Here is a 23,850-nt window from a genome sequence, read left to right as displayed (position 1 = left end):
ATATATAGATGTTGTCAGGGCTTATCAAAAGTGACAATGGCTCAGTGGTATAGCATTTTCCTGGCATGCAGAAAGCATGTGATGTGAAAGACCTTCGGGAAACCCTGGAGAACCACTGCTGGTCAGAAGAGACAATACTGACCTCGACGGACCAACACCAGGCTCCGTATAAGGCAGCTTTTTGTGTTCCTGTGTGCAAGAACTCTTTGCCAACGCCCAGAATTCATACCAGAAAGAACGCCGGAGTTATCTTTCTTTTGAAAAGAGAAATTTAAAAAAAGTTGGTACACTTTTATCGGACATTTCCAGAGTAGGTAAATCTGTTGTTCAGGGCTGTTCACACAGCTGGAAAACTGCTGCCTGAAAGCCAAACTAGATGTCAATGGCCGCCATGAGTCTGACTCATGCCCTCCACTGCCATTAAAAAGGTAAAGGTTCCCTTGCTCGAAAGTTAGTCGAATCCGACTCTAGGGTTACGGTGCTCATCTCCGTTTCAAAGCCGAAGAGCCAGCGCTGTCCAAAGACATTTATGTGGTCATGGGGCCGGCATGACTAAACACCAAGGCGCACGGAACACTGTTCCCTTCCCACCGAAGTGGTCCCTATTTATCTACTTGCAATTTCTTGCTTTCGAACTGCTAGGTTGGCAGGAGCTGGAACTAGAGACGGGAGCTCACTCTGTCACGCAGCACACCTGGGTCTCGAACTGCTGAACTACCGACCTTCCACAGCCTGCAGTTCAGTGTCTTAACCACTTGAGCCACCGCAGCTCCACTGCCATTAAATGGCCAAAGTCTTCTCTAAAATGGCATCACCATAATGCTAGTTTGGTCCTGAGATCTGCAGAGCAAGCATTTCTTGGGCTCAACTATACCTTATGCTTTCATTCTTCCTTCTCGGATTTATTTTAAACAACTTTTTTTTTCTTTTTTGCAAGTTTTGCTACCAGGATTGCTTTAAGGAGAAGAGAAGTGTGGGAGGGAGGGAAACTTTAACCCTTTCCTCCTCACCAGAAGCCCACCCCTCCCCCCAGCTTCTTGTATCTACCCTGGGGAAAGAATAGGGTAGATATAAATTTTCCCCTGCAGGAGTACATATGAGGAGAAGAAGAGCCCTGCTGGATCAGAACAGTCATCCATCTAATCCAGCATCCTTTTTCACACAGTGGCCAACCAGTTCCTCTTGACAGCCAGCAAAAGAGCACAGAGGCAGAGCCCTTCCCCTGATGTTGCCTCCTGGCACGGGGATTCAGAGGCTGAGTGCATGTGAATGTGGAGGTTCCCTTTAGTCACCATGGCTAGTAGGCCAACAGACCTATCCTCCATGAATCTGTCTAATTCCCTTCGGAAGCTGTCTATGCCAGTGGCCATCACTACACCCTCTGGCAGGGAATCCCACATTTTTATCACTCGCTATGTGAAGAAGTATTTCCTTTGGTCCCTCCTGAATCTACTGCCCGTCAGCTTCATTGGATGCCCAGGAGTTCTAGCATTTTGGGCGAGGGAGAAAGATTTCTCTTTGTCAACTCTCTTCACCCCGCACATCATTTTATCATGTCCCCCCCCCCTTTGTCGCTGTATAGAAAAAGGCTTTTCTAAAATCCTCCCTGCTTGGGCCAGATGGCCCTAGCTGGTAACACTACCGCGTGATTCCTGTCACCTGTGCAAATGGCTTGCCATATACAAGACACTTTGACACCTCTGCCAAGAGAGAGCAACTTGCCAGCGCCTTCCCAAGCATGGGACGAGCTATGCCCAGTACATTAGCACATCAAAAGCATTCCCTGACATGACACGATGGGGAATTTAAGACAGGCGATATATTCCGGAAGAGGAATACATTTCAGACAGAACCGTTTGAGAACCGGTTCCCTTCCGGAATATATTTGTCATTTCATACACAATCGCTTCTGTCCCGTTTAGGAAACGGGGCTGAAGCATTTTACCTGTCAACCACTTCCAAGTAGACTTCAGTTTCCTCTCCCGGTTCCGATGCGCTTTTTCCCGCCGTTTTTCATCCGCGCGGGCGATCTCCAGTGCTTTTAAAGCTATAGCGCTATAACGGAATAGCATTATACCAATCCCATTGGAATGCACGGAGTGTTTTGTTATAGTGCTATAGTGCTATAGTGCTCTAAAGCAAATGTTCAAAAAAAAGCTGGAGATTGCCTGCACGGGCGAAAAATGGCGGGGGGAAAGCGGGAAAAAGTGGTGCAGTCTGAAATGGCAAACCGCTTCAGATCCAGCTCTTTACCGGAAGGGGAAAGCCATGTGTGAAATGGCAGCCCTATACCGGTTCACTTCAAAATGGATCATTACCGGCTTGAAACCAGGTGAAACTGGGTAATGTGAAATTCCCCATGGTCAATAGAAGAGGCTAGAGTGGGATGCCCAACTCCGAGCCAATCAAAACATACCTTGCCTGACAACGCATGGTAACTAGAGATTGGAATGCCTTCCCACTCTCTCAGTATTGGGTAAATGGCCACGCCTGGTGGTGACGGGGGTATATCAGCAATGATCCATATGGGAAACAGGGGGTTAAGGAGAGTTAAGTAAGTTCTTCTCTGGGAAACAAAGAGTTCTTTTGGATTGACTGTTTGCTGTTAACATGGAGTGAGACTGTTAGGCAGCCAAGCTGGACTAGCTGCCCACAAAACCATGGGGTTCCTCTTCAAGATCCCCTGGTGAGACCCTGGACTATTTGCACACCACCCTGGTAATTATGAACTACCCAGGGCTCTTTTTTTAGCAGGAGCTCCTTTGCATATTAGGCGACACACCCCTAATGTAGCCAGTCCTCCATGAGCTTACAGTAGCCCCTGTAAGAAGAGCTCTGTAAGCTCTTGGAGGGTTGTCTACATTAGGGGTGTGTTGCCTAATATCCAAAGGAGTTCCTGCTACAAAAAGAGCTCTGGACCTCTATTGTATCGTGGGAGCTGAACAAACTATAGATATCTTTTGTTTCTTATCTTTTGCTAGTCTCGTGTTATATGCATGCTTGTGCACTGAATAAAGATAACATATAATCAATATTATCTGGACCTGTTTCCTCTGTTGCAACCTGATTTCTAAGATTGAATCTTGTGTCTAAAGCCGTTCGCCAAAGGAGGCTACCACTGTGTTACTTAATTGTTTGCAGCCCTGGTGCAGAGCTGGTCAAGTGGGTCAGTCCCATAAAGCAAGGAGGAGTTTGGGATCTCTGCTCCTGAGCTTTGGTGCGGGACTGTTTTACAAAGAGAGATCCTGGTGGCAGACTACTGGTAAAGCCTGCGGAGTGTACAGACATTCTCCTGGCGTTTGTTGAATTGTTCCTGAACGCTTGGTTTCTCTCCCATCCCTAGACTGGGATGCGAGAGAGAAACTTTGACAGTCGCATCTTTTCTAAACTGAAAAGGCCCAGTCTCTTCAGCCTTTCCTCACAGGGAAGAAAATTTTTGGGGGGGGGTCCCCCCCCCCCCCCAGCCAGAAAATGGCAGGTGGGAAAAGTTCAACCGTCACCTCTGTCCAAATGCTGTTCTCCTCCTTGATAAAGCCGTCTCGGCGGCTGCTCGATTTGCAAAGGAAGACAACATTTAAATAAACACAGAAGTGAGAATACATCATAAGTAACTGAGCCCTAATGCTCCTATTTAAACAAGTATTTAGAAAACTTATCTAATTGAGAGGTTACACGGATAAAGGTAAAGGTAAAGGTTCCCTTGCTCGAAAGCCAGTCGAATCCGACTCTAGGGTTGCGGTGCTCATCTCCATTTCCAAGCCGAAGAGCCAGCGCTGTCCGAAGACGTCTCCTCGGTCATGTGGCCGGCATGACTAAACACCAAGGTGCACAGAACGCTGTTCCCTTCCCACCGAAGTGGTCCCTATTTATCTACTTGCAATTTCTTGCTTTCGAACTGCTAGGTTGGCAGGAGCTGGAACTAGAGACGGGAGCTCACTCCGTCATGTGGCACCCGGGTCTTGAACTGCTGAACTACCAACCTTCCACAGCCTGCAGTTCAGCGTCTTAACCACTTGAGCCACCGCAGCTCCGTTACACGGATACTGCTCCATAAAACCAAGTGAAAGTCTGGAGTGATGAATTCAACATTCCTAGAAGGTGAATGGATCACAAAGGGAAATTTTATGAGGGCAGATTGGGTATGTTGTTCTCTTATGGAAAAGCAAATATGTAATAAATCAATCAATTTAAGAGTTTCACTTCTTAAAAATATTGATTTCCTGATCTACATGATTGGGTTGTAAATACTAGCTTGCCCTTTGACAGAAATTTAATCTATATCTTCCAAAACCATACTTATTAAATAAAATAAATACTACTGAACTATACAAAGCATTAAAAAATACAATCAGAGAATCCTTCCTCCAGAAATAAGCACTTTGTCCCAAGCACTGGGGCAACTATTGTACAATGAACGAGAAGTTGTGGGTTGAATCAAAACGGCCCTGTTCTTTGCCGCTCACTGAGACCTTGGGCAATGCTCAAGTTAAAATATCTGTGTTATTCTACCAAGAGAAGCTTTGTGGTTTGATAATTTTGTTTATTTTCTGCTTATTCGTTGCTTATAGTTCATTACACTGTGAGAAATGAGGGGCTCTTCTGCATTCTCATTTTCCTCACGTGTCGGTTTTGCTTCAGTGTGTTTTTGTTTGTTTTGCTCCCTCTAGTGGTTCTTTTGATATTACACCTGTTTATGTCCAGCATATCTCCCCACGCATTTAAACTGCAGTTTTTAAACCAGACATAAACCAATGTAACACTGAAGCCACTAGAAGGTGCAAAACACGTGCAGAACAGGAAAGAACCCCCGAAGCAACAGGAACTCACAAACAAGGAAAATGAGAATGTGGAAAAGCTCAAGGAGTAGATGTGCTTCCTCCTTCATCTCCTGTTCTACAGGTAGGCCGTCTCTTTGTCCCAAGTGCCAATAATCTTGTAGTATCTACCTCAGAAGATGTTTGTATTCCAGCAAACCAAAGGGCATGGGGACAACACAATGGGAGCAAAGTGTGCCCTGTCAGTGCTGCCAGTGTGCAGATGTGCAGATGTTCACATCAGAACTAGCCCTATGTGTCAAGCAAACAGGTCTGTGGCACCAGTGTTTTCCACATATGTTAGGGATTTCCTAAGGTAAAGGTCTCCCTTGCTCGAAAGCCAGTCGAATCCGACTCTAGGGTTGCGGGGCTCATCTCTGTTTCAAAGCGAAGAGCCAGCGCTGTCCGAAGACATTCCTGTGGTCATGTGGCCGACATGACTAAATTCCAAGGCGCACGGAATGCTGTTCCCTTCCCACCAAAGTGGTACCTATTTATCTACTTGCAATTTCTTGCTTTTGATCTGCTAGGTTGGCAGGAGCTGGAACTAGAGACGGGAGCTCACTCCGTCCCGCGGCACACTCGGGTCTCAAACTGCTGAACTACCGACCTTCCGCAGCCTGTAGTTCAGCGTCTTAACCACTTGAGCCCCCGCAGCTCCTAGGGATTGCCTACCCAGCGGCATATTCTGTTCTTTCAAGGGCTCACATCTCAAGAACCTTCAGTGGCACTTCTGTTTTCAAAACAGATGGCTGTCCTGCAACACACATCTCCTATGAGGTGAAGCGGAGGACCTCTTCCTCTCATTTATGCAGAATACTCTACAAATAAAAGTACTGCGTAAACTACATACACATTAGTGGTAAAGATCCCGTAGACTAAGTCCAGTTCTGGCAGGTAGAACGTACTCTGTAATTCATTGTAGTAAAATGGAATTTCTCCTGGGCGGGAACAGTTCAAGCGCGCTTTCATGAAGGTGGTCCAGGTATCCTCCAGTAAAAATCGGCCTCCGATGTCGTTCTTACACACTCGGGCAGCCCGGGAGTAAACTATTTGCCCGCAGTCATATTCCATAGCATTTTCTCGGAAGAAGAAGTAGAAGAAGTTTCCAATATCATATGACGATACAAAATTTGGTTCTGAAATACATTTGGGGTGGGGGAACAGGGAGAAAATAACTTTTGCTTTAATTTGATTTTCCCTTAGAAAGGGGAGATTTTTTAAAACAAAACAACAATTCTGACTTTAAGTCCAATTTTGAATTATGACACAAGATTCAGTCTTAGAAATCAGGTTGCAACAGAGGAAACAGGTCCAGATAATATTGATTATATGTTATCTTTATTCAGTGCACAAGCATGCATATAACATGAGACTAGCAAAAGATAAGAAACAAAAGATATCTATAGTTTGTTCAGCTCTATCAGGGCTCTTTTTGTAGCAGGAACTCCTTTGGATATTAGGCAACACACCCCTAATGTAGCCAATCCTCCAAGAGGTTACAGAGCTCTTCTTACAGGAGCTACTGTAAGCTCGTGGAGGACTGGCTACATTAGGGGTGTGTCGCCTATTATGCAAAGGAGCTCCTGCTACAAAAAGAGCCCTGGCGTAGTTCATAGTTACCAGGGTGGTGTGCAAATAGTCCAGGGTCTCACCAGGGAATCTTGAAGAGGAACCCCATGGTTTTGTGGGCAGCTAGTCCAGCTTGGCTGCCTAACAGTCTCACTCCATGTTAACAGCAAACAGTCAATCCAAAATAACTCTTTGTTTCCCAGAGAAGAACTTACTTAGCTCTCCTTAACCCTCTGTTTCCCATATGGATCATTGCTGATATACCCCCCCCCCTCCGTCACCACCAGGCATGGCCATTTACCCAATACTGAGAGAGTGGGAAGGCATTTTTTGATTGGCTCGGAGTTGGGCATCCCACTCGAGCCTCTTCTATTGACCATGGTGAATTTCACATTACCCATTTTCACCTGGTTTCAAGCTGGTAATGATCCGTTTTGAAGTGAACTGGTATAGGGCTGCCATTTCACACATTGACAGGCAATAAATCAGGGACAGATCGAAGGAAGTACTTCCCCAGGCAACCAGTAGCTAAACTGTGGAATTTGCTGTAGCTCTAGTGATGGTCACTAGCACGGATGGCTTTAAAAGAGATTAGCCAGTTTCTTTGAGGACAGGTCCATCAATGGCTACTGGCCATGATGACTTCATGAAACCCCCATATTCAGGGACAGCAAACCTCTGAATTCCAGGACTAGCAGGCAACATCATAGGAAGGCCTTGGCCTTCGTCCCCGGTTTGCTGGGTCTCCCCGGAAGCCCGTTAGCTACTGTGTGAAATAGGATGCCAAACTACATGTATCACTAGTCCATCAGATGAATACACAAAGCGGCCTTATACTGAATCAGACCCTTGGTCCATCGAAATCCGTACTGCCTACTCAGACTGGCAGCAACTTTCAAGAGTCTCAGACAGAGATCTTTCACATCCTCTACTGCCAGATCTTTTAATTGGAAATGCCAGTGATTGAATCTGGGACCTTTTGCACATCAAGCAGATGCTCTGTCACTGAGCCACAGCCCCTCCTCTCTTACGTTCTTAAAAAGGTAAAGGTTCCCTTGCTCGAAAGCCAGTCGAGTCCGACTCTAGGGTTGCGGGGCTCATCTCCGTTTCAAAGCCGAAGAGCCAGCGCTGTCCGAAGACGTTTCCGTGGTTATGTGGCCGGCATGACTAAACACCAAGGTGCACGGAAAGCTGTTACCTTCCCACCGAAGTGGTACCTATTTATCTACCTGCAATTTCTTGCTTTCGAACTGCTACGTTCATGCAAAATGGTAGACAAGGTTTGAAATATCTGAAATATATCCCCCTTGAAAGGCCTTTGCTCATTATTCTCAGGTGTGCCTTGCAAAAACAGCTAAGAGCTTCTTGCATTTGCAGATGTCACAGCTTAATTGCAAACTGTTCCGTCTGAACGGGGTGTAGGTGTGGAGTCCCCTTGATTCCCAAAGAGGAAATCTTACTGTTACTGAGGATGACATGTGAGAGCGAAGATCATTCACATGAGTGGGAGTACAGAAAGTTTTTACATTTCTTGCATGTAGACACATACACGAGCCACTCAAGTTACAATTTTAGATGTGAGGGTGACTTCCAATATTAAGTGGCCATGTAGTTAAACAATTATACCAAGAGCATCGCTGAAGTATCTTTATTCTTCTCAACAACACATGCATTCCTTTCCAACTTCTTTCATGCCTCAACAGATTTCCTGCTGGACAAATAAAAACGTTGACACCTAAAGGGCAGACTGGACCACATGTACTTCCAAGTACACAGAGCAACCGCGAGAATCAAGACAGTTACAATTAAGAGAATCCAAAATCCTAACTGTTATACACCCACTCAGACACATGCATCCAGTCATGCATACTTAAAACCCATGTGCACAAACTTGCATGCACACAAAGGAACTAACTACAACAAAGTAAGGTAAAGGTAAAGGTTCCCTTGCTCGAAAGCCAGTCAAATCCGACTCTATGGTTGCGGTGCTCATCTCCGTTTCAAAGCCGAGGAGCCAGCGCTGTCCGAAGACATTTCCGTGGTCATGTGGCCGGCATAACTAAACACCAAGGCGCACGGAACGCTGTTACCTTCCCACTGAAGTGGTCCCTATTTATCTACTTGCAATTTCTTGCTTTTGAACTGCTAGGTTGGCAGGAGCTGGAACTAGAGACGAGAGCTCACAACAAAGTAAACAAACAGATAAAGAAATAAAATAGCTACAAATGTGAGTAACAAGGTCCAGACACCACTTTTTAAAAACCAAAGCAGAGGATTTAGCACAAGGGGAGAATTTGTTTTTTGGACATCGCAGGGAAGGAAAAATTTGGGGAGGCAGGACGAGTGGAGATGCCTATGTTGTGAAAAAGCGGTAGACAGAGAAAGGGTTTCTCTCCTCTTCTTCCCGTTTGCCATTTCTCCACTCTAAATTTATCCCACCAGGAAATCTGCTTTTCTTTTCACCCGCAAAATAAAAGGGAAAAGATATTACGCATCACGTATGCTTCAGCACAATGCAGAGACAATGAGGAATTTCAGACAGACGATATAATCCAGAAGAGGTACGGTTCCCAAACGGTTTCTGGTCTGTCATTTCAGACAGAACCGTTTTAGAACTGGCTCCCTACCGGAATATATTTGTAATTTCAAACACAAACGCTTCTGTCCTGTTTAGGAAACGGGGCTGAAGCGTTTTATCTGTCAACCGTTTCCAAGTAGTCTTCAGTTTCCTCTCCCGGTTCCGATGCGCTTTTTCCCACCGTTTTTCGCCTGCGCGGGCGATCTCTGGCTTTTTTTGGGGGAGGGGAACGTTAGCTTTATACCGTTATAGCGCTATAGCGCTATAGCGCTATAACGCAACGGCATTATATCAACCCCATTGAAATGCCTGGAGTGTTTTGTTATAGTGCTAAAGCGCTATAGCGCTCTAAAGCGAATCTTAAAAAAAAAAAGCTGGAGATTGCCCACATGGGCGAAAAACAGCGGGGGAAAAGTGGGGGAAAGTGGTGCAGTCTGAAATGGCAAAACGCTTCAGATCCAGCTCTTTACCGGAAGGGGTTTACTCCATGACGGATCAAAAACGGCTTCAAAACGGGTTAAAAAGGGTAATGTGAAATTCCTCAACCTCTCAGTCCCTAACCACACCATGCACTGGGAGTTCCATGGACAGGGCACCCGGCATTTTCCAGACACACTTACCAGACGTGTAGGGGCACGATTCAGACTGGGACAGAAGGGAAGCCCTGTCCCCCTGCACTATTTTCCTGATCAAAATTGGCCCCGGAGGAGGGCTGTTTGCCCCACTGTAACAATGTACAGGTGTTGGTCTCAGGTGGACATGGGAGTTTCACAGCTGGGGAAATTACTCCAGTTCCATTTTATTGAGAAAACACCACAGTCCTGATGTGACTCAGCCCCCTGTGCACCTGGTAAGTAAGCTTTAAAAAAAAAATGCAGGGTATTCTATAGACGGAGCTGCGGTGGCTCAAGTGGTTAAGACGCTGAACTGCAGGCTGTGTAAGGTCAGTAGTTCAGCAGGTCTGGTCGAGACCCGGGTGCCGCATGACAGAGTGAGCTCCCGTCTCTAGTTCCAGCTCCTGCCAACCTAGCAGTTCGAAAGCAAGACGTTGCAAGTAGATAAATAGGTACGACTTCGGTGGGAAGGGAACAGCGTTCCGTGCGCCTTGGTGTTTAGTCATGCCGGCCACATGACCACGGAAACGTCTTCGGACAGCGCTGGCTCTTCGGCTTGGAAATGGAGATGAGCACCGCAACCCTAGAGTCGGACTCGACTGGCTTTCGAGCAAGGGAACCTTTATTCTATAGATGGGATTCTTGGCATAGGGCTTTGTTAGGGTCTCAGTCTCCTGATATGTTCCTGAATGCACAGAGACATTCACAGACCCCAGAGTCTTTCTCTGTCTATTTTGGGGGTTTATTGAGCCCCACATAAACTGAGTCTCAGCAGCAATCCAGGATCCTGCCTCGTGTGGTTCCCCCCCCCCCCTAAAAGTTCCAAGGACTGAATTTAAGACTTCCCGCATCCAAAGCCTGTTCTTTGCCAACAAGTTAAGTTCCTTCCGTTACGTCCACAATAACACCCTCATTTATTTTATTTGGGAAATGTTTATGTCACAACCCCCAAAGTTCTCCTCAGGGCAGCTTAGAAATAAAAGCACCATTAAAAAATAACAAAAGCATCATAAATTATCACTACAAAAAAAAACCCCCAATACAAGCCATGAAAAACAAGCTGGGGATATATAAACAGCATAAAGATGTCAATAGAACAGACCAGGAGCAGACCGTGAAACAGCTAAAAAGATTTGAAAACCTCAGGTAAAAACCTGGGTAAATAGAAATGCCTTGGCTGGAAGCCTACAAGACAGCCATGTCAGATAAGCCTCAAGGAAGCGAGCATTCCAAAGGCAAGGTGCCCCCATGGAAACGGTGCCCTTCTCTGTCCAGCTGTCGCTGGCCTCAGCTCTGAAGAAGAAGAAGAAGAGAAGAGATTGGATTTATACCCCATCCTTCACTACCCAAAGGTGTCTCAGAGCGGCTTACAAACTCCTCTCCCTCCCCCTCCCCACAACAGACACCCTGTGAGGTCGGTGGGGCTGAGAGAGCTCTTGACAGAAACGGCTCTTTTTCAAGGACAGCTTTTATCAGAACTACGGCTTGCCCAAGGTCATCCAGCCAGGTGCAAGTGGAGGAGTGGGGAATCAAACCCGGTTCTCCCAGATTAGAGTCCGCGCACTTAACCACCACACCAGACTGAAGGGAGGGCACAGAGAGCTGGCCTGGAGAAAGAGACCTTAACTGGCAGGCTGGACAGTATGGGCGGAGGAAGACTTTCTCCTCCACACTCTCCAATCCATCTGGAATTTCAAACTGGAGGCCATTGGTGCTGAGGACTAGGAAACTGGTTTTCCGTGCAAAGAAAATATCACAAAAGCCTCAGCCGTCCAGATGTTCTTTTCACAAACCAGCGATGGGACGTCTTCAGCGCCACAGAATGGGTTTCCCCGAACTCACCATTGAGCCACTTGGAGTTGTACTGCGCAGTCCGGAGAGGAGGAAGGGCCCCCAAACTACGATAGATAGCAGGATCCCTTCCTGGAAAGTCCATGACGGTCGCCGCGTAGAGCTCGCCAGTGTTTGTGAGCAGGGCCGTGGAGTTGTGCTGGGGGCTGTACGGACAGCGGGCCATGCCACTGATCTGATCGTGCGTCTCTTCCAGGTTACTCAACTGTCATCAGGAGGAGAAGGGAATTAATGATTAAATTCACATTACATCACGCGAAACCACAACTCAGCAGGAGGACGTCCGGAGCCGCAAGGACGTTGTGACGCCCACCGCGGCTGCGCACCAGGGCCCATAACCAACAGCCCCCGAGAGGAGTCGCCAGAGAGCCGAAAGAACAGAGTAGGCTGCGGAAGATGCACCGGAGAAAAACTGGAAGAAGTCGCCCACTCGCCGGATAAATGAACGATCGGAGCCAGGAGGGTACCTGGTAGGGCTCCCCCCACCCCAGATGTACTGTGGCCATAGTTAGGGTTTCTGCATAGGTCCCTGCACCATGCACTGTGTAAGCCACTCAGAGCCCTTCGGGGGTGAGCGGGGTACAAATTGAAAGTATAAATAAATAAATAAACTCACCACTCTGAAATCTTTAAGACATACAGGTACACACTCACACCAAAAAAGTGGCAACAATCCTTTGTGAATGCTGAGGAGTGTATCTGAAATCCAAGGAGAAGCCCCTCGGTTTTGCATATTTTATACCACAGTGACCTGTCATGGAGGTAGGGCTGCCAGCCTCCAGGTGGGGCCTGGGGATCTCCTGCTTTTACAGCGGATCTCCAGCTGACAGAGATCAGCTCCCCTGGAGAAAAGGGCTGCTTTGGAGGGCGGACTCTGTGGGAGGTGATATGGTAACCATCTTCAAGTCCTTGAAGGGCTGTCATATAAAGGATGGTGTGGAGTTGTTTTCTGTTGCCCCAGAAGATCGGACCAGAACCAGCGGGTTGAAATTAAATCAGAAGAGTTTTCGACTAAACATTAGGAAGAACTTCCTGACGGTTAGAGCGGTTTCCCAGTCAAAAGTACCTCTTCCCAAAGCTGCCATTTGCCAAACACAAACAGAAAGCACTGTTCACAGAGAGCTCCACAAGGAGCCTCGAATGGCTTGGTTTTGTTTTGTTTCTAATGGCTCCAGAAAACCATACTTGAGCTAGTCTGCAAGGGCCAAGTGCAGAGAAACTTCTAAAACTCGGGGACAAGGATTCATTTTAAACTACAAGGAATCAAGGGACCTTTTGAGCCCTAGAAGCTAAGAAGGTATGTTAACCGAAAAGGACCAGAGCTGTAGGTTGCTTGAGGCCAGGAAATTACACACACACACACCCCAGCTCCAATTTTCCATTCCCAAGGAACAGGAGAGAGAAAAAATGACTTCCATATAGTGATGCTCTAGGAATTTGCCCCTAATCTGTATGGTATAGACCACGGAGAATAAGGGAGGCAGGTGTTACCAGGAAGTGACATCACAGCTGCCCCTCAAATCTCCCAGTATTGGCTGAGGCAGTGTTGGGAACACTACATATTAGACAAAAGTAAATGGCTTTAAAAGAAAAGTAAAATTGGATTTTTTTAAAAAAACCCTAAAATAGAATGTTATCCTCTTCTAGTTCACGTTTCTTTTTTAAAAAAATCATATTTTAAAGTGAAACCTGTTTTTAAGAGACACCATCAGGTTAGAAGTCCACGCTTACAATCTCTCGAAACTGAATCCTAACCAACTATCAGTCAGACTTTTCTCTAAAAAGAATCACGAGGTAAAATAACCTCCAGGGTTAAGTATTGTAAGGCCCCGGTCACACGGGAGACTTTGGCCCGGGAGAGGGACAGATCGGGGGCGCAGCAAACGGGCGCGATCTCACCGCAACATTTGGGAAGCGGCGCGCACCCGTCCCCGATCCGTCCCTAAACCCGGAAAACCCGCTGAAAAAAAGAACCTCCTACAGAGGAGGACTTACCTGAAGCACCGCTGCAAGCGCGGCAGTGGGATTGCCGCCGCGCCCGTCATCCGGATCAATCCGGGCTCCCCGCCAAACTGCGCATGCGCACACATGCGCAGTTCGGCTGTCGCGCTCTTTCTTTAGTGGCTTCCCCCCGGCATCTGATCATGCCAGGGAGGAAGTGCGCGGCGGCTCAGGGGATCTATGTGATCCCGCCACCGCATCTCTCTTTTGGTGCAGCTTTAGAAAGCCGCACTTTGCCCGTGCTATTCCCCCTCACCCCCGTGTGGCAGGGGCCTATTATGACACAAAGCATCACTTATGTTCGGTTTCCTACTGGACCCAGGAACCAACAAATCAACCGAAGGTCTCAGGTCCCAAAAGGGGGGATCCTGGATCATCCACAGATATGTACAGATGACCTTCTGTTTTATGCCCTGGGCTTTGCCCACGCATCGAGTTCCCAGCTATGAATATTTATGACTCTGCTAACCTGAAAGAACTGGCCTTTACTCTCCACTTTGGGAAACAAAAATGCTCAAGCAAGCCCCTCTCCCCATCCCCTGTGATTGTGGGCAGATCAGCCGTGAGAAAGAGCTGAGACTGTTATCAGGCACACAGGCTGGGGAAAGAGCTGATAAACAAAAGCAACAGGGATCATTTCCGCTCAGAATTAGTCCTCAAGCAAACTCACTACGATTTTATCTGGAAAGTTTCAACACAGGGAGCTGAATGAGCATTACTGCGTTACTTGTTTCCAGATACTTCTTGTTATCTCAGCAGGTTTTTTTCAAGCTGACCGTGTAACTTAGTCCAGGCCCTGCTTTCTCTGTTAACTTTTTATCGATTCATTAAAACATTTATAAACTTCCCACCTCCTCCTGGCAGACCCCACTTCCCACTGCCCCTCCGTCAGCTGGCAGGAGAAAAACTAACCGAAACATTCACATTGGCGCAATGTCACTTCTGGGGAAAACCTGGAAGTGACATCACACCTCTCTAGGAATTGCAAAGGTATTCTATGATTTTACCATACTGTTTCTGAGAGTGACATCCCACCATCCCACCAATAGCACCCCACCCCATGGCCACGCCCCCTGGTGTAATGTATTCATAAGCTGCCGTTGAATGCATTAGGAGTTGTGAAACATCTGATTGAAAAGCTATGTTAAGCTTCGTCCTGGGCTAGGATCCAAATCCATCCAATCACATTGCTAGCCCAGGAAGCACCTAGCCAATCACTTTACAGCAAGCTCCCTGAGCGGGAACGTCCGGGATTGGTCCTTATCTAAACAACCGTATTGGTTGGTATTTGTACAGTGGGTGTGGCTACATTAGCCGGGAGAGTTTAAAAGCAGGACTACTGCAATGTAAAAGTGTTGTTCTGGCTATCAGATGTTGATCCGTGTTGGAGTTGTGTTCGAGTGGAAGAATAAGGCTGTGTTCTTGCTGAATCACTCTCCGACTGCTTTGTTAAGCGAGCGACTTAACACCTGGCCTCCTCCAGGTGTCGGCCGCAGGCTGGGGACACTACCCACCATCAACAGTTGCTGGATGCCATTCAGAAAAGCCCACTGAGAAAGCAATAGAGATGCTAAAACCACAGAATGGCCCAGCTATACGAAACAGTGATTACAAACCACCCGTCTGCCCTCCACAGCATAAAAACCCAAAGGACAATTGAACACCATGGCCTTACGAGGTTTACAAAACCAGGCCAGTGAGTGAGGGCCTTCCTTACTTCTTCAGGGAGAGCGTTCTGAAGGCCTGGCAACAGAGGAGGAGGAGGAGGAGGAGGAGGAGGAGGAGAAGAAGAAGAAGAAGAAGAAGAAGAAGAAGAAGAAGAAGAAGAAGAAGAAGAAGGAGAAGGAGAAGGAGAAGGAGAAGGAGAAGGAGAAGGAGAAGGAGAAGGAGAAGGAGAAGGAGAAGGAGAAGGAGAAGGAGAAGGAGAAGGAGAAGGAGAAGGAGAAGGAGAAGGAGAAGGAGAAGGAGAAGGAGAAGGAGAAGGAGAAGGAGAAGGAGAAGGAGAAGGAGAAGGAGAAGGAGAAGGAGAAGGAGAAGGAGAAGGAGAAGGAGAAGGAGAAGGAGAAGGAGAAGGAGAAGGAGAAGGAGACCCCTCCCCACAACAGACACCCTGTGAGGTAGGTGGGGCTGAGAGAGCTCTTGACAGAAACTGCTCTTTTTCAAGAACAGCTCTTATCAGAACTATGGCTTGCCCAAGGTCATCCAGCCAGGTGCAAGTGGAGGAGTGGGGAATCAAACCCGGTTCTCCCAGATTAGAGTCCGCGCACTTAACCGCGACACCAAACAAGGCCAAGCAATGGTGGGCCAGATCAATTTTATACTAATACAACTATCACATTTTCCTCCAAATAATCCTGGGGGTTGTACTTTGGTGAAAGTGTTGAGAGATTTCTGTTCTCCATCTATAGCGTGTGCACATAGAGACAAACAGTGCCCAGAAGAAAAAGATCAGCTGAACTCTGTGGCATGACTGTGTTCATACTCTTACCGTCCGGTTAGTGCAAATGGGTGTAAAAGCATTTGTTCCACATGCAAAGAGCCGGTCCCCTCCAACAAGGAGAACACGAATATAATTCTGGCATTCTTCCTGCCATAGAGAGAGAAGACAAAAAGAAAACAAAATGCCACGTTAAAATCATCAGCTTTCACGAACAGGATACACGAAGCGAAATGTGATCTGCTCCACGGTACTGTCCTTCCAGTCCACTGTACGATTGCACATGAAAAATCAGGACAGACCATCTCAAATATATTTACTGGCCTGAGCAAACAGATTAAATGTATAACTAGTTGCTAGTGGCAGCGAAGGAATCTGTCAATCCTTCGGGTAATGTTTCCCCACATCAGTTTATATACCAGTTGTGCATCTACTAGACCAAGGCTCCGATCAGACACAGAAGTTGCCGCGGAAGCGGCACGAATGCCGGGCAGATTATAAGGGCATGATCACATAGCAACATCTGGCCAGTGTAGCGCACCCGTCGCAGCCGACCAAAGGTGTGGAGTAAAAAGCTACCTCCTAAAGTCCACTAGCAAACGGCTTGCGACGGGCCGCTGACTGACTGTCTTCGTGTGATCGCTCCAGCAATGCTCCTCTTGCGTCGTTGGAGCACTCCGGGAACATGCGTCGAGGAAGGAAACTGCTGTCCTGTCTGATCGCGTTTGCAGCGGGACACACTGTGCTGGTGCAAACAGCCACGCCTTCCCCCGCATTTCCCGGCAAGTGTGAATTGTGGCAGGGCGCATCACAGTAAAAACAAGAGTTTTGTCAGAAATAACCTTTTTGTCCCACTTACCATGTTCTCTACTTAATTTTCTGGGGGACTGCACCTTAAACTCCTCAAGCTCTTTAAATATTTACATTTTGGGGCTGTACTTTAGAATCCCCCATCCCTTCTTCCACACGCTTGTTCCCCAAAGGCTGACCATTCCCATGGGCCACATTAACTCAACCAACACAGGCCTGCCCCACTGTGAAAACGGTGCAAACTTTTCAAGACTGATGCATCCCATCTTTTTGCATTGTCTGCTGGAATTCTTCAACTCCACAAGGGTAATTACTAGAGGCAACAGACACACTCTACGGGACTTAACCCATGTAAAAGTGGTCATGCAGGCAGGAAAAAGATCCGCCCAGGAGATGCTGTGAGCATGATCTGGTTTTTCCCTTGCAACTTCCTTTGGGGTAGGTCCCCCTGAACTGACCAGAACTCTTTTCTAAGTACAAACATGAGAATGAGTTGGTAGTTCCAATTTCCCATGCAGACCTAGGCACATAACTCACCTTTGATTTGCCTTTACTGTAACATGCTTTCGTAGTAGCTTCATCACATTGCCATTCCACACCCTAAAGCAGGAAAAAAAACCCAAACATTATTACTGGGCAAAGACAAGTTAAAACCACAGGTTGTAGCAAAAACATCATGAAATCCCAATGAAATCAGAACACATTGGGTCTCGTTCCTAGTTTGAAATTGTTCATCTGTAAATGCTTTTCATGTTTTTCACATTACAATTAAGTATGACGGTATATGAGGTTTTTTATGGTTATTATTCACCACCATGAGAACTTGCAAAAGGCCATGAGCACCTGCAGCTCAAAAACAACCCCAAACGGGTAGCAGATTTGTGCTCAGAAACAAACTGGAACTTAATGCAGATAGGCCAAGACGTGAGTGATATTGTCCCTACAACCTACTCCAGTTAGCATCCGGACTGCAGCAGTGAACTTGGATCCAAGAGCACCCTCAGATTACAGACCTGTCCCTTCAGAAGGAGAGCGGGTCATGCCCGCCCACCCCCTTGCCTGCCGTTGTTAAAGGTTTACTTCAAAAACCATCTTTGGTCCTGCTTTGCACACGTCAGGAGATGACGAGGCTGAGTCACAGATTTCTGCAACTCAGGCTACTGTTGTTGTTTTTTAACTTTTTTTAAAAAAAATTCATTGAACATCACATCTTCACCGATTACATACATTTTTTAGTGTCTTTCAGTTCTCCATCTTATTGATCCAATTATAAACCCTTTTCCATCCATTACTTTGTACCGTATTATTTTTCCCTTGTAGTTTTAAACTCAAAGCATCCATTTGAGCAAGTCCTAGTAACCTTATGATTAGGTCTATTTTAGAGGGTAATTTTTCTAATTTCCAATATTTAGCCAACTGCATTCTGGCAGGCGTTAATATATATATTATTAGATACACATCTTTATATTTATATCCATCTGGTACAATATTTAACAAATATATTTCTGGTCTCAACTCAAGATTCAATTCTAAAATTTCTTGTATGAGTTTGCGTTTCATCATCCAATATTTTTAAACTTTCTTACATTTCCACCACATGTGGTAAAAGGTCCCCACATTCGATTTGCATTTCCAACATATATTGGATACATTGCTGTAACATTTAGCTAGTTTATCGGGGACCAATACCATCTGTGGAACATTTTATAAACATTCTCCTTATATGCTACCGCTCTCATATATTTTACTGGTTTCCATATTTTTGACCATTGTTCCGCCTCTAAAGTTTTCCCCAGATCTTTTGTCCATGATATCATAACTTCTTTAATATTTTCGTCTATTTCGAAATCATCCAGCAAGAAACCATATAGCTTCTGAATTAGTTTGTCGTTCGAAGACAACCAAATTTTATCAAGTTCATTTTTTCCATAGTCAAACCCTATGAGTTTGACTTTGACTTTGAGGGTTCAACTCAGGCTACTGTTGAAGGTTTATTTGCCTTTCCTGCAAGAGGTCTACACAGACCTCATCGGCTTTTGTTAAGTACTGTCTCAAGTTTCCATTCCCCTTTACAGAGCATCTTTCAGTTGTGTAGTGGTACAATGTTATTTTACTTATGAATCATAACATTCCAGCCACCAAAAGACATATGACACAGAGAGAGAGAGAGCAGGCGAGAGAGAGACTCATCCCACGCAGAATAGTGACATCACTCTACTTCAAAGGGTTCTTCCCCTTGATGAACGCAGGGATTAAGTGGGAGTCGAGGTCATCAGTTCTTTGTCTGCTGATGGACCAGTTTCCATGGAGACATCCCTGACAAGCCTTGCTGTCAGTTGAGACTCTGGCAAGACAGGGGAGAGACAAGCTTTTTTGCTTCCTAAGCATGATCTGCTAATCTGTACAATCTTTTAAAGTTTTTCACCTGACTAGTACAAACCCAGGGGAGCCCAGAGCAATCGGCTTTACAGGCGCATCAGAAACCCGAGGGCAGGCAATGCAATGAGAGCCAAAGTCATTCTGTTGTTAAATATTTATGTTGCCCTTTTAAAACAAGACCCAAAACTTGAGAATTAGGTGCTCCTGCATATTAGGGGGAGGAGCTATAGCTACCACAAATGAAGTCAACCCGTGAAACAGCTCAAAGACACACTCAACAATGAAACCCCATTTGCGTCATGACAATGTGGATAACTCCTGTCGTGCAGCCCTCTTGATACACATGCCCATAGGGTTGCCAGATCCAGGATGGAGAACTCCTGGATATTTGAGGATGGAACCTAGAGGGAACCGGGACCCCAATGGGGCACAATGTCACAGAGTCCACCTTCCAAAACAATTACTTTATGCAGGAAAATTGAGCCTCTTGCTCAGGGTAAAAGAGGAGAGCGCAAAAGTGGGCTTGAAGCTCAACATCAAAAAAACTAAGATCATGGCATCCGGCCCCATCACTCCTTGGCAAATAGAAGGGGAAGTCGTGGAAGTAGTGACAGACTTCATGTTCCTGGGATCCCAGATCACCGCAGACTGTGACAGCAACCATGAAATTAAAATACGCCTGCTCCTTGGGAGGAAAGCGATGGCGAATCTAAACAGCATGATAAAAAGTAGAGACATCACCCTGCCAACAAAAGTCCGCATGGTCAAAGCAATGGTATTCCCAGTAGTCATGTATGGCTGTGAGAGTTGGACTATAAGGAAGGCCGAGCGCCGAAGAATAGATTTTTTTGAACTATGGGGCTGGAGAAGACTCTTGAGAGTCCCTTGGACTGCAAGAAGATCAAATCAGTCCATCCTAAAAGAAATCAACCCTGACTGTTCCCTGGAAGGCCAGATGCTGAAGCTGAAGCTCAAATACTTTGGCCACCAAATGAGAAGGGAACACTCACTGGAGAAGACCCTGATGCTGGGAAAGACTGAAGGTCAAAGAAGACGGGGACGGCAAAGGAGGAGATGGTTAGACAGTGTCATAGATGCAACGAACATGAAATTGAGCCAACTTCAGAGGATGGCGGAAGACCGGAAGGCCTGGCATGATCTGGTCCACGGGGTCGCGAAGAGTCGGACTCGACTGTGCGACTGAACAACAACAAAAGTCTGGAGATAAACTGTAATACTGGGGGGGGGGTCTCCAGGTCCCACCTGGAGGCTGGCAACCCTACATGACAACCATTTTGTGTGAATATTGCATAGGGTTGCCAGTCTCCAGATAGTGGCTGGAGATCTCCTGGGATTACAACTGATCTTCAATTGACAAGGGATCAGTTCTCCTGTAGAAACTGGCCCCCTGACCTTGGAATGCGTAACCTGACTCTGAACAAGACTGCCAATCTCCCGTAACCCTTCGACTGTGCAAGTGACCTGATATTTTGGATAACAGGAGTGTGCCGCATGACGGAGTGAGCTCCCGTCTCTAGTTCCAGCTCCTGCCTACCTAGCAGTTCGAAAGCGAGAAATTGCAAGTAGATTGGGAAGGGAACAGTGTTCCATGCACCTTGGTGTTTAGTCATGCCGGCCACATGACCACGGAAACGTCTTCGGACAGCGCTGGCTCTTAGGCTTGGAAACGGAGATGAACACCGCAACCCTAGAGTCGGACTCGACTGGCTTTCGAGCAAGGGAACTTTTACCTTTTACCTTTGTTTCTCTGCCTATCTGGTGCTCTGACCTCAGCCTGTGTTTTTTGGATACTCTGCGCCTTGCCTAGCCCGCCCCGACAGGGCAATCGTGACAGCCGCTGTCCAGGCCTTCCCTCTGTAGCCACGCATGCAGAGTGGGCGTGGCCGACTCTGAAGCCGGCCGGAACGCCGTTCCTGTGCGTTCCTGCCCAAAAATACCCCTGCAAACCAGAATCAATCAGAGGCTTTCCGCATGGCTTTCCCTCCCGTGGTTTCTGGCCAGTGTTCCCTCTAAGGTGATTTAGTGTGAGCTAGCTCACGGTTTTTGAGCCTCTGCCTCACACATTTTTGCCTTTGCTCAGGAAGGATGGGCTCCAGAGCAAACTAATTCATGCCGTAGCCAAATCGCTTGCTCACAACTTTAATGCCAGTCGCTCACAAAATAGAATTTTTGCTCACAAGACTATACAGCTTAGAGGGAGCACTGGTTCTGGCCCCATACTACTTCCGTTTATCCCCTGACTTCTGCATGCATTTGTCAGGAGACGCTCACCCAGCCAACCCACCAGCCTGGGACTCCAGAGGACAGCGAGGAAGATGGTTGGGTCACTGACGCCGAGGACCAACACCCACCACAAGTCGAGGCACTAAAGGGGCGAGCCAGGGACCGGGTGCGCCTCCCAGCAGCGAAGGGACAACGGGAGGATCCAGTAGAGTCGGCGGCTCTCCAAAACGTGGTTCGCCGGCAACTCAAGGGGGAAGAACCAACAGGCTTGTCCCCAGGCCCCGACGCTGGAGTACTCGAGACGAAAAAGGATGGTTACCTGCTGGCAAATACCAGTGGCCGGCTGGCCGGCCCTTTAATTAATTTACTCTGGAGTGAAGCAGGTGTTAAAGGTAAAGGTTCCCATGCTCAAAAGCCAGTCTAATCCGACTCTAGGGTTGCAGTGCTCATCTCCGTTTCAAAGCCGAAGAGCCAGCGCTGTCCGAAGACGTTTCCGTGGTCATGTGACCGGCATGACTAAACACCAAGGTGCACGGAACGCTGTTCCCTTCCCACCGAAGTGGTCCCTATTTATCTACTTGCAATTTCTTGCTTTCGAACTGCTAGGTTGGCAGGAGCTGGAACTAGAGACGGGAGCTCACTCCGTCATGCGGCACCCGGGTCTTGAAGGCAGGTGTTAGAGGGGAATAAAGAGGAGGGCGATCTGCATACCCGGGGAGGATAGAGTCGAGGTCGGGGTTGTAAGCAGGGAACAAGCTGTGAAAGGGTTGCTCCCAAAGAAGTGCTAAGAGAGAGGGAGTCGACGGAACACTTGGCCTGCGAACCCGACCTCGACAGGGACCACCTTGTGAGGTAACACAGGTGAACCCGGGAGTCTGAAGGAATGTGCCACCAAGCCTTGATTTTTCCTGTGGGCACCCGCCCCACTATCCTCAACCCCTAAAAGCGAAGCGGACTCGCGGCAGCATTTTTGTGCCTTTAGTTTTCACTTTGGGGTTTTTTTGTTTTGTTTTCTGGGTTTTTGGAGACCATTTTGACCCTGATCTTTTCCAGTTCTGAGTCACCTTTTTCCTCGTGCATAACGTTTCTGTCTATTTTCTTTGCCCCGCCCACTCCCCCCGCGCACATCCAGTCCACAGTTCAATGACTGGATTGTTGTCATTGTCAAAACAACCCCCTCTCCTCCCCACGCACCCTGAAGAGGAGTGGTTTCGCTTTCAATTCTTTTTTTAAGAAATACGACCCTTACATCAACATATCACGTGTCTGTTATACTGATATGCTGATATCAATGTTCACATGCTCTCCCTCCCTCTCAGCCCACACACACCAATTTATTTTTAGCTGGGTTTTTTTGAATTCTCAGGTTTCATTTTTAAAAATCATTAGTCCCTCCTCTTGCAGATATATGCGTTTTTCCTTCTCTTTCCTGCAGGCTTACCGGGTGGTTTTTTAAAAAAAATGAAAACTGGGAATTCAAAGAACCTGCTAAATCTTTCATTACAGTATATTGATATAATGACATTTTAGTACCGATTTAAAAAAAATATGCAAAAGCCCTGGTTGGGGGGGGGGTTTAACTATTTCTGGCATCAGAAAGAAAGCCGCACAGGCTTAAACAGACACAGCACCACATATGGGGGGTGGAGACGGTCCCCTTTTAGGCTTCCCCATGCAAAGACAGACAGGCATGGGGGGAACTTGCATCTATCCTCTCCAATAGCTGGCTGCAGCACCCCCCCCCCCCCCCCCGGGAATGTTACCCTCTCACCCAGCAAAGCCTTTGGCGTGTTAGTGGAGCCTCCCCCCTTTTCTCTTTGTGAAGTGTAGAGCCAGTTTGGTGTAGTGGTTAAGTGTGTGGACTCTAATCTGGGAGAACCGGGTTTGATTCCCCACTCCTCCGCTTGCACCTGCTGGATGACCTTGGCCCTGGGCAAGCTGTAGTTCTGATAAGAGCCGTCCTTGAAAAAGAGCAGTTTCTGTCAAAGCTCTCTCAGCCCCACCTACCTCCCAGGGTGTCTGTTGTGGGGAGGGGAAGGGAAAGGGGTTTGTGAGCCACTCTGAGACTCCTTTGGGTTGTGAAGGGCGGGGTATAAATCCAGTCTCCTCTCACTTCTCTTTGTCCCTGAGCCTGTGTTTATTTTCAATCTTAAAAAAAAAAAAATGCTGCCATGCTAGCGATATACAGATATAAACATGCATAACAAATAAAAAAGAGGGAGCAGCGATGCCCCTCAAGGTGCCACCAATGACAAGAGCACCCTCCCTTGAAAATCCTGATTATTTAAGGCATGTGTGGAAGGAAACAGGACTGACTCCAGAGCGTGTGCTGGCACGTGGAAGAGCCCTGCCCAAACCGATTCTAGTGCTTGTGGATCAACCACCAAGAAAATCAGGAGTACCCCGATTGTGCAGAAAAGCCCTGTGTCTCCCCCTCATCACGGCTTAGTTTGACCCCCACTTCACAGAAAGGGCTGCTCAGGCCTATTCGGCCTCCCCACTGTCCGGTACAAAGGTTATCACACTGGCCATGTACCGGCACTCCCCCCC

General features: G+C 47.2%; 1 protein-coding gene across 1 annotated transcript in view; it reads right to left on the bottom strand.

Moving 5' to 3' along the window:
* The window catches only part of SEMA5A (semaphorin 5A), a 137,157-nt gene that overhangs the window by 66,578 nt on the left and 46,729 nt on the right, over positions 1-23,850 (bottom strand). The window contains exons 4-7 of the mRNA XM_015409347.1: positions 17,215-17,277; positions 15,919-16,017; positions 11,421-11,634; positions 5,668-5,953 (exon numbers count right to left, since the gene is read on the bottom strand). Of these exons, the coding sequence (XP_015264833.1) occupies positions 5,668-5,953; positions 11,421-11,634; positions 15,919-16,017; positions 17,215-17,277 (662 nt within the window). The remainder of the gene's footprint in view (positions 1-5,667; positions 5,954-11,420; positions 11,635-15,918; positions 16,018-17,214; positions 17,278-23,850) is intronic.

The sequence above is a fragment of the Gekko japonicus genome, unplaced genomic scaffold (genome assembly GCF_001447785.1).
Source record: "Gekko japonicus isolate JY-2015 unplaced genomic scaffold, Gekko_japonicus_V1.1 scaffold707, whole genome shotgun sequence".
NCBI classification, from domain to species: Eukaryota; Metazoa; Chordata; class Lepidosauria; order Squamata; family Gekkonidae; genus Gekko; species Gekko japonicus.
Note: the sequence above shows the minus strand (reverse complement) of the source record. Positions and strands in the feature narration are given on the sequence as shown.